This window comes from Rhinopithecus bieti, unplaced genomic scaffold, assembly GCF_001698545.2.
Source record: "Rhinopithecus bieti isolate Rb0 unplaced genomic scaffold, ASM169854v2 scaffold_23928, whole genome shotgun sequence".
NCBI lineage: Eukaryota > Metazoa > Chordata > Mammalia > Primates > Cercopithecidae > Rhinopithecus > Rhinopithecus bieti.
Window position 1 is genome coordinate 13,884 of NW_016810896.1, and position 11,837 is coordinate 25,720.

Below are 11,837 nucleotides of genomic sequence, written 5' to 3' on the forward strand. Positions count from 1 at the left end.
TCCTTTCCCCATTTCTTGTTTCTCTCAGGTTTGTCAAAGATCAGATGGCTGTAGATGTGTGGTATTATTTCTGAGGACTCTGTTCTGTTCCATTGGTCTATATCTCTGTTTTGGTACCAGTACCATGCTGTTTTGGTTACTGTAGCCTTGTAGTATAGTTTGAAGTCTGGTAGCGTGACGCCTCCAGCTTTGTCCTTTTGACTTAGGATTGTCTTGGCAATGAAATTTCTTAATATGTCTTCTCCCACTTTCTTACCACTCAAAAATGTCTATATTTCTTTGCAATCTGGTGGCTGACCTCTTTATTATAGTAAAACCTTATGATCAAATTACTTAATCCTCCATGAATTTCATAACTTAAAATCTACTCATTTTCTTTCCCAAATCTGTTTCTCTTGTGTTCCCCATTTTTGGTGACTTCAGAGTCCTTTCTCTCCTCATGTCCAATCAGCTGTCAAAGCCAAGTATGTTTTCTTACAAGAATTCTCTTGCACTTGCCTCTCCTCTATTCCGAGGTAGCATGTGAGCCCCAGTTTAGGTCCTTAGTATCTTTGGACTGGTGCATAATTTTCAAACTGGTCAACTATTTCTAAACTCTCGTTTCTTCGTATAGTATCACCCACTGGTAGCTGGTTTAAGTACAACAAAAGAAAAGTTTCTACTGATATTAGTGCTATCTGAAATGGAATGGCTTGCCTGAAGTTGGCAATTATAACATAAAGTAAATAATATCAAAGCAATGAGAAGGCTAGCAGCAGACAGTATAATTTTGAGTGTTCACTGCATGCTAGGCATTGCATTAAACATTTTACACGTGTCATCTTACTAAATTTTGACAACCATATGACATTACTTACCCCCTTTTGCAGATAAGAAAACCAAGACTAAAAGCATTTAAGTAGCCCACCTAAGGCAACTAAGATGATAATAGAACAGAGTTTTGAACTCAGGTCAGTGTGACCAGAATTTGTATCTTCATTGTTCATGCTATCATGCCATCCCTGGAGATGCTCACTGTGGACTCTGGATGGGAGATGTTGCAAAGAAGCTTCAAGAGCTGAATAGACTGGCTAGATGACTTTTAAAGTCTCTTCTTGACATCCCACTTGCATGTTCACTTATATGTTGAGAACTACTATTGTAAAATACAGCGCTGCATTCTGTGTGAGATGGAAGTGGTACTCCGCAGTTTCAAAAGTGAGCTTGCACTCTAATGAAAGAGGTAGACATGCATATGTGTATGACTGAAGAAGGCAGAATGCAAAGCACACAGCATAGAGGTGGGACTGGGTGTGGCACTATCCAGCCTGAACCTGAGAAATGGACAGGCTGCATTTTGTACCCCATTCCGGTGATGTGGTTTACTTCAGGACATACCACCCAGGCCCCAGGAAAGCAGAGTGGATTGGGTTTACACCTCATTTCATGAGCATGACTCAGATATGCATTGAGGTATATTCCTTGAGAGATTCTATGACTTATTTTCCTAGACAGTGGGGAGCTGGTGGCAATTCCTCAGTAGGTAAATAAAGTTGAACAGTAATGAAGGAAGCTAGAATTACCAGTTGGGGAGAATAAGTCACAGAGAAACTGGAGGGAGGCATCTCAAGGTATAGTCCAGATGTGAGATAACAAGGAAAGGAATCACACACACACACACACATATAAAAACCAGAACAAAGTTATAGTTCTAAGAAAGAATGGATGAAACCAGACTCCTTATGGGATATGGGTACCAAAGAAAGTGAAAAAGTTAAAACTGAGTTTTCGTTCAAAAGTGAGAATAAAGTGATGGGAAAGGTATTCTTTTAATAGTGTAGAAAGTATGAATTTAGTCTGAGTGCGAGGTGCCAATCACTGTTACCTGGTTACTGTGATGAAAATATTCCACGGACAACTGAAAACATATTCTTAGTAATTGGAAAATGGGCCCAGGTCAGAGGTTCAATCCTGGAAGTCATTTACATACTTGCCACTTCTTTTCTCCGTAGAACAGAAACAAAAGCAATTTCTGAGAGCTTTTAAAAATGCAGATTCTCAGGCTCCTTCTCAGGCCTACCGAATCAGAACCTGCATTTTAATAAGGTTCCCTCCATGACTTGCATGCACAGAGTTTGAGAAGCACTGTTGTGCATAGCAGGGATTGTTAAAGACTAGATAATAGGTAAGATAAGAAGGGTACTGCAGGTAAGAGATTCAAGGATAGAACATGATTCCATATTTAGGAGATGTAATAAGAAGTGAACAAAGCAGAAAAGGAAAGGTGTGATGGTTAATATCAAGTGTCAACTTGATTGGATTGAAGGAAGCCAAGTATTGATTCTGGGTGTGTCTGTGAGGGTGCTGCCAAAAGAGATGAACATTTGAGTCACTGGACTGGGAGAGGCAGACCCACCCTCCATCTGGGTGGGCACCATCCAATCAGCTGACAGCACAGCTAGGATAAAGCAGGCAAAAGAAGGTGAAAGGACTAGACTGTCTGACTCTTCCAGCTTCCATCTTTCTCCCCTGTGCTGGATGCTTCCTGAAGTCAGAATCGTGTTTCTTGGAAACAAGATAAGAGAGGTAAAGATAAACTCGGGATGAGGAAAGAGTGAGCTGATAAAGGATAGTCCAGATTTCCTCAGTACTGCGGAAGCTAGAATAGATTGGGGGAAGAATATAGCAGGGAATGTAGCCAGGATGCTGTTGCCAGAATCCAGGGTAAGGTGAGGCATGCTTGGATTGGGCACATTAGTGTGAAATGGAGAAGGAGAAGACACAGCTGCAGATATGGATACATCTCAAAAGCAAAACGAATATATCTTGGGGCCTTCATAAACAATAGTAGGTGAAAAATAGAAAATAAATGAAGTTTTAAATTAGAGCGAAGTTTAAAGTAGAGCGAATACTATTCAGAAAGCAATACACAGACAAGCGAGGTGATATTTCAAGAGAAAAAGTCAGTTTAATCTTGTCATGTTGAGTTTGAGGTAATGGTAACACATAAAAGTGAGAATGTTGACATTTCACTGGTTATTTCATTCATCATGTATTTACTTGGGGCCTGCTATGTTCCTGATTCTCTTTGGGGAACTGGGAAATAATGGGCAAGACACACGCGGTCCCTGCCCTCACCAAGCTTAAAACTTACATGGCAAGACCGACAGGTAACAAGGCACCGGGATCAATCAGGTGAGAATTCAGACACTGATAATACTCGCTTCTTACAAACCTGGGGGCGGAGAAAAGGCAAGAGCCTGCTCTGGACTGGCCAAAAAGGAGAGCCCTCATTCTACATTAAGAGGAAATAAACATGGCCGGGCGCAGTGGCTCATGCCTGTAATCCCAGCACTTTGGGAGGCCAAGACGGGCGGATCACGAGGTTAGGAGATCGAGCCCATCCTGGCTAACACAGTGAAACCCCGTCTCTACTAAAAATACAAAAAATTAACCAGGTGTGGTGGTGGGTGCCTGTCCTGTAGACAGCTACTCAGGAGGCTGAGGCAGGAGAATGGCCTGAACCCGGGAGGCGGAGCTTGCAGTGAGCCGAGATCGCACCACTGCACTCCAGCCTGGGCCACAGAACAAGACTCCATCTCAAAAAAAAAACAAAACAAACAAACAAAACCCCACAAGATGAGAATGTTAGAAAATGCGAAAGTGATTTCTAAGCTATTCATAAAGCTTTAATACGTTGGCAAAGAGTGAGAACTAAAGCAATCTTGAAAGCTTTAACAAGTTGGAAACATGAGAAAGAAAAAATAAGCTATTAATGGTGAAATAAATTTGGGTTAAAAACATTTGACTCTTCATCAGGGCCAATTTGAAAGCTTTCCTTCAAATTGAGGCTCTATTGAAGACAAATGTGTACGCTCTTCCAGTCAAAGCCCATTAAGAATAAAAACTGTAAATGAAGCACATCTGCTCTCCAATGTGAACTCAGAAAAGAATCTTAAAGCATGGGAGACCCATATAGACCCTATACAAATAGGTATAGAAACATGCACCACCAAGGATAAAGTGACATTTCATTGATACTTCCAAGCTAAAAACCAAACAAAAACAACGAGGATTTTCTAACTGGAAACTTAACTACCTAAGAGCTTTGATGTACAAAGTCCATAGTCAAAATATAAAAACAAATTTCACTAAGTTATTTGCATAGGATAAATGAGGCTGCACAAACCAATGTAAATCATTTTTTTTTTTTAAATCAGACTGTACAGAGGGACCCAAATGTCAATGAATTAAAATGATACCAACTGGTGTTCCTGTAGCAAGCCAAGTGCATTCAGATTGCAATGGTTTTGTAAAAAGATACTTCTAAAGGAAAACTTTAGCTGCATTAATCTTCCAATTTTCAGGAAATAACCATCATTTTTAGCTATTATTGCTGATGCTAACCTACTGAATTTGTCTAAATTCTAAAAAGATTCTGCATGAACATATGAGGGTAGATTTCTCCAAGTCTAGTCTGCTGCTAATCACACTAATTTGTAGTTCTGGCAGATTTATTCTGGCAGATGCTTCTAATATGTACAGTACTTCCAGGCTTTTAAATCAGGACTATTATTTTTTCCTCAAACATCACAAAGACTTTAAATGTCAGTTTATTAACTATGCTCATTAGGGAGAAAGGAAGCCCAGGGAAATGAAATTTACAAGTACTCCAAATACTCCTTTTTAGTCATTACTGTTTAATTCTTCCCTTCAACTCATGTCCTGATGGTTCCCCACTTTGGTCAAGAATATCTTGCTTGTCATACCTTTCAAAAGACTTTATTCAAAATGAAATTATTGATTTCGAATTTAGTGATTTGATGTGCATAATTCCATCTATTTGATAAGAGTAGAGACAGGGTGTGTGCGCAAGGGGGTGAGGGTGAGGGTAAGACCCATGTGTGGTCTGAGTAGCTTGGGCCTTAGAGTCAATGGCCTGGGTTAGAATCCTAGCTCCATTAGGTCGTCTGTCCTAACTTTCTCTATATTCATTATCTCCGGGTGCTGTCAAACCATGGCAACATCTATGAATTAGAATCAGTCATCAGATAAATTATTTCACAGTAATAATTTAGTGAATTATTGTCAGTAAGACAAAGTGAAATTGGAGGAGAGGCTTGAGTGCAGGAGGGAAAAATTACTCCAAATTTCAGTTTGCCAGGTTACTGAACCTATTGAAACAAGTAGTCCTACAGATTTATCAAGCAAGTTGAGTAACCCTTAAAATCAGGTTGCATTTTGCTGTAAAACTACCAAATTTCCTTTCTTCCTTCCTCTCTTCTTCCTTTCTCTCTCCATAACTTTCTATTAAGATAATTTTAAAAGGAAAAGAACAATCCATAAATGTTTATTTTCTCAGCATTAGTAGCCTAGACGAATCCATTAGGAATCTGAATTATCATGTTCTTTCGAGTCCATTTTCCAAACAAAATAAGTCATGGGATTAGTGGTGGGTGAAATAAAAAACATTTCAGATTCTTTGAAACATTTCAAAATTATTTTTCAAAAAATTGGGTTTTGGAAATATCTTCTACATGTTTTCCCAAGTATTCATCCCTTGAGAACTATGGGCATATGAAGGAAAATTTGATTTTTTTCCTGAGTCTAGATTTCCCAACATCAGATGAAAGGTAATAGAGAATTTATAAACACTTTTAAAGTGCCTTCATTTTAGTTTGATTTGGACAAATAAAAATAAATAAAATACTACAAAAAACATAAACATAGCAAAAAAGCACATTAAGAAGTATGCAATAGCCTTAGTATAAGGGAAATGCATCTCAAAACTGTAATGAAAAACTACTGCACTAGAATGGCTAAAACGAAAAACGCTGACAACACAAAATGCTACTTTAGAATGTGGAGCAATCAGAGCTCTCCTACATGCATGTGGGAATGTAGATGGAAAAATTAGGCAAAAAATAGTCAAATAGTCAAATATACATCTTCCTGTAACTCAGAAATTCCACTTATGTTTATTTAAGAGAAATTAAAGTATATGTCCACCAAAATCTTATGCAAAAATGTTTATACAGTCTGTATTCATAAAAATAAAACAACATAGTTCAGGTGCTCATCAGCAAGAGAATAAACTTTAGAATATTCACATAATAGACTATTACTCAGGGGTACAAAAAGGAATGAATTATTGATGTCTGCAATGTCATGAATGAATCTCAATGCTCAGTGAAAGAAGACAGTCAAAAAACAAAACCCATACTATATGACTCCATCGATATGGAATTCTAGAGTAGGTAAAACTAATCTACGGTGATAGAAATCAAATCAATGGTTGCTTCTGGAGGAAAGTACTTTCTAGAGTGATAAAATTTTTCTATTTCCTGATGGGTATTGGATACATGGTCATATGCATTTGTCATAACTCAAACTGTACACTAATATTTGTGTATTTTACTGTGTTTAAATTATACCTCAATAAATCTTTTTTATTCAAAAGGGAATAAGAAAACTTCTGAAATGTAAAATCACTTTGAACGTATTTAAAATCGAAAACTTTAAAATAAAATGCCTTGATTGAAGCTTGAAAATTTTGAATGCTTTTCCAGAGCAAATTTCTGAGTTTTGAAGCTAATATAGTAAATATTTATGATAAGCAAACATCATTTTATAAACAACCTAGAAGTATGGTTCAGCATGTAGCACAGTGCCTAGTACATATCCATCCAATGCATCTAAATACATGCATCAAATGGTTGGATGGATGAATGGCAGTAATTTTAAAATATACTTAGATTTTTCCCATTTGTTCTTCCAAAGAAAATGGTAGCTTCATTTCCAACTTGCTTTTCCTCTGCTTATTTCTCTGTGTATCTCTCTTCAGTTTTTGAAGCCAGTGATTCTCAAACTTCAGTGGGCATCGAAATCACCTGGAAGGCTTGTGAAAACACAGACGGCTGGGCCCCACCTTCAGAGTTCCTCACTCAGTGAGTCTGAGGGGGACCTGAGAATTCACTTTTTTGACAAGTTCAAGAGATGGTGATATTGCTTGCTTTGGGAACCACGCTTTGAGAAGTATGATTCAAGCGCTTCAATTGTGAGATCGAAGATCCACCCTTTTCCTATCAACTTTCCAACTTACAATTGTCTTTCTTAACTGCCTTTGGCCCCATCTTCTGAGTTTTTAATTACACTTATTATTGATACCACCCATTTGCTAATTGACTCCTACTTCCTTGTATAATAGTTTATGATTTTTGAAAAAAATTACATGTATGTGTTTTCTATTCAGGTAGATAACCTTCTCAAGGGCAGGGCCCCTGACTTCGTTCCCCTCACACCTAGAACAGGACACAGCTAATAGGTGTTAAGTCAGTGCTAATAGTCCTGATACTTACATATTCTTCTAAAGCATGTACAGATGCTATTAAAAGCAGGTGCTAATATTACCTGTCATTGGGACAGTGACTTGGCAATGTCCAGTCATGGTGTGGGTTGATGAGGAAACCCCAGGACAGGAAGACCGAGCTCGGTGTCAGAGTACCAACCACCAGCTGGAGAGGTTTGCGAGAACGAGTTTTACCTGTGGAGGTGGCATACAGGTTAATTCAGGAGACATTTAGTAAGTTGCCATGATTCTGGTAAAATACATAAAGATGACTTGGCAAGATGATGAAAAATGTGAAAACATCGAGTTCCTTTCCTTTTCTATAGTCCACATTGTTACTAAGTTTTGCCTATGAATTTAAATGTGAATCAAATGAAATACCTTTTTCAGATTTCTGTCTACGCATGTCTGCATATGTATATATGCATACACATGTATATGTATATTGTACATGTACGCATATTAACAATATCCAGCTATACCTAATTTTATTTTCTTGTGGGTCAGGGAAGGATATAGAGGTCTTAGCTGTGATGAGGGAAATAAACAAACACACACACACACGCTTCATTTCTTTTACAGATAAAATGAAAGCATGTTTATTTTTTTCCCCGGGACTGTGAATGAGTAAGAAATAACATCTAAGACAAGAAAAGAAAGCTTATTATCTAGATTGTAGGTTATAATCTTTTTCTCAACCTGTTTAGAAGTATAGAATCCCTTGATGTTATTGTAATAAGTATATTTTACAATGAGTACCTAAATGGAAAAGGCAAATACATTTTTTAACAATGCTGGAAGAGTAGGAGTAACACAGGAAGCACAGTTGTTCTGATGGTGCCAACTGAATCTAAATAATGCCAAGGGTTATGCTAATAAGTCACTGGAGATCGTGTTCAAGTACACAGGAGCAGGCACTTGCACTTTCAAAATTATCTGAAACTGCGGAAGTAGGGCAGCAAAAAACAGGAAGAACCTCAACCATGAAAACCAACACTGACTCATTAATAATTAAATAAAATAAAAATCCGAGAGAAAGCCTAATAAAACCATACAGAACATAAAACATACATGCTTTGTATTACTGTTGAATTCCCTCTTTTATTTCATGAGACTATGTATGTCGTATTTGCTCTAGAAAGAACTTGTGCTATCTAATGAAGTGGGAACCAAAGGGCAAAATGGCCTGCGACTTCCATTAAGGTAAGTAGGAGAGTGCCCCTTGCATTAGCCTATTGGTGGTCATCTGAATCAAATGCTCTTCAAAATTGTGCCAGACTTGTTCCTTTTGTTAAATTTAAGTTCTGTAAGTTGTTATTCAAGCAAGAACCCTTCTTAGCACAGAATACACCTAACCTAGTGGTGGCAAATTGCCTCATTATAGGATAGCTGACTTTTAAAGATATTTGAAATAATTTTCAAAGACAGTTATCATTTACATGGTTGGAAACATGGGTTTATTCTTCTCTAACTTTTGCAGACCCAGCTGTAATTGTGCCCCATATGGTGATTTAAATCGTCATGTATGAGCTCCAATGAGGGCAGATTAGAATCTGCAGTGAAGGCAGGAGCACTTATAGTTTCAACAAGCCCTGGGATGATTCTGATCTTCCCTTTTCAATTCCTGAGTTGATTTTCACTAATGTGATGCAATGATCTCATTCACTTTACAGATGAAAAATAAGGCACAGAGAAGTTTCAAGATTGTCCAAAGTCACACTAAGAGCAAAGTCAAAATTCAAATCCTGGGTCTCCTCTATCACAATCTAGTTTTATTTTTATGATATCACTGTCTTGGCTCTCAATGTCTAAAGGTAATGCCATTTAGCGATGAAAGACAGACATATTTTTCCATGTAAGGAACCTAAGGCTTGTGTGACCAAGGGAACCTAATGGTCTCCCAATTATTTGTATGACCGAATAACTATTTCAGTAAGGTTGAATCTTAATATAAAAATAATTAAATAATTAAATTGTATGTGGCAGATACAAATATAGAATGAATGGAAGCTAATCCTTTAGTCATTACGTTATTCCTAAATGCAGATAACAAAAACAAAAGTTGTATCTGCTATCCAAAAAGAAAGGTGGGGTGTTATATCCTGAGCAAGATGAAGCAATTTCCTGAGCTGGTCATAAAGTAAACAATAATTTCTAAGGCTAATGTCATAGAATCCTCAAAATAAAATGAAGTTATAAAGTGCTAAGGCATTATCATTCTCTTGACATTCCTTATATAATTTTGTATATTTGTACTATGATCATATTTCTATCAAGAAACAGTTCAATGAGTATTCATCTGAAAACAGATCCCATGGAATCATACTGATGCTTCTTGAGTTTGTGGCTCAGTATTTCTGAAGTACAGTCTTGAAACATTGAGAGTACATCTATTTTCAAGTATGTGGAAAACTGTCTGGACAACTCTCACTAACAAGTTGTAAGGAGCGATTGGAATTTCCCTTTTGCTTTGGGATGATCTGAGGCCAGGAAAAAGAATTAGTATTTTTCAAAATGCTTAACCACTCAATGCTGCTCTTAAAAGAAGTGGAAATCAGCAGAAAGAGGGGAGGGAATTGTGGCAACTGATTTCTGATTTAAGCTATTCAATATAGCTGAGTGCTCTTTCTCCCATTTTATTCCTCTAGAAAAATACAGCAAACAAACAAAAAGATCCTTTTATTGTGTGGTATCCAGTGTACCATAAAAGATGAATGTGCTTTGGAAATAATTATTTGGAGATCATTCGCATTAGAAAAATAAAAGCAGGCCGGGCTTGGTGGCTCATGCCTGTAATCCCAGCAGTTTGAAAGACAAAGGAGGGTGGATCATGAGGTCAGGAGATCAAGACCATCCTGGCTAACATGGTGAAATCCCATCTCTACTAAAAAATACAAAAAAATTAGCCAGGCGTGGTGGCGTGCACCTGTAGTCCCAGCTACTTGGGAGGCTGAGGCAGGAGAATGGCATGAACCTGGGAGGCGGAACTTGCAGTGAGCCAAGATCACGACACTGCTTTCAAGCGTGGGCCACAGAGCAAGACTCTGTCTCCAAAAAAAAAAAGGACGAAAAGAAAAGAAAAAACAAAATTTTGTGATCAACTCTATACAGAGTTAGGAAGATACAACATCAGATAGAAAAAGCATATTCACAGCTTCTTCCTTATAACAATGGTCAGCTATAGTATTTGATCTGAGAAGTAGTTTTGGTAGCAAAATTAGATGACATAGAATTTTAATCTTTAGTTATATATGAAGTTTCTACTTATTTATATATCTACTTTCCTGTTTCAAGTCTTCCTAGACCTGGAAACATGGATGTTGCTATTATTTTTATTTTATGGAAGAAATCCTTCCTTGATTGAAATGACGAGGTTTAGAAGGGAGAGATAAGGAGTAAATAAAACCTACGTGCTGATCTATTTAACACACATACATGAGTTATCCTTTTAAAATGTAAACAGTCTCCTTTAGAAAAGGTGAGACATAAAATTGTGCCCTTAACATCTGAAAGGCACGATACTGGGCCTGAGTTCACACACTGCAAAATAGAAACAGGCTAATAGAAGCTAACCCTAAATGAGCACTGACTACAGGCCAGACACCATCATTAATTCATTTAATCCTCAGCGACAACCCTATGATGCAGGAGAATCCAGGAGTAGAGAGGTTCAATAACTTCTGTAACTCCCTGCAGTTTGCAAGTGGTGGCACCAGGAGAAAATCCCAAGTAGTCTCTACCACCAGGCTGTGTTACCTCTCCAAAAGGGTAAACTGTTGACCCGGGGCTGACACCTCCTCTACATTCCTAAAGCTTCTCAAGGCATTTGGTCTCCATGGGTCCAAAAGAGATGAAAAGTCATGGTTCAGAGTTAACAAAAGACCAAAAAAAAAAAAAAAAAAATCAATGCAAAGGACTATACCTGAACATGACTTCTTTTGACTTGGAGGGGGAGCAGGTCGCACAACTATCAGATATTTCGGCTCCGCATCTGGAAACAATAACATTATTTATCAGAAAAACCCTTTAAGAATCAGCATTGAAGGCAGCACACCCCTACCCTGACTCAGCATTCCCTGAGTCATCCTCCATAACCGCAGCTCCAGGGGGCGAAAGGACCCAGTAATCCGAAAAGTTAACACTTCCTGAGAAGTTTATTAAGTCATTAAAATGAAAATTAAATCCAGATTTTCCAAACCAAATGGGCAAGAGTGAGGGAGAAGTCTTAAAAGAATCATGCTATGCACAGATTTTAAACGCTGTTTTCATCAGTTCTTTTCTCTGCAAAGATATTTTTAAAAAATCAGATTATGTTCATCCTGTTACACCACTCCTCAAGGAAAGCCAATCCTGATGCTCCAGAGAAGGAAAACTTCTACTTGCACAAGACACCGTGGGCCTCACCTGTATGAGCTGAAATCACTCACTTTCAATGGGAACAGGAATATTTATTTATTTATTTATTTATTTATTTATTTATTTATTTATTTATTTTTGAGACGGAGTCCCG

The 11,837-nt window shown here is 37.7% G+C and overlaps 1 protein-coding gene across 1 annotated transcript in view; it reads right to left on the reverse strand.

Moving 5' to 3' along the window:
- Positions 1-11,837, reverse strand: part of LOC108542949 (target of Nesh-SH3-like) — a gene marked incomplete at both ends in the record, with an annotated part of 44,102 nt that overhangs the window by 6,279 nt on the left and 25,986 nt on the right. The window contains 2 exons of the mRNA XM_017893229.1: positions 7,390-7,522; positions 11,250-11,318. Of these exons, the coding sequence (XP_017748718.1) occupies positions 7,390-7,522; positions 11,250-11,318 (202 nt within the window). The remainder of the gene's footprint in view (positions 1-7,389; positions 7,523-11,249; positions 11,319-11,837) is intronic.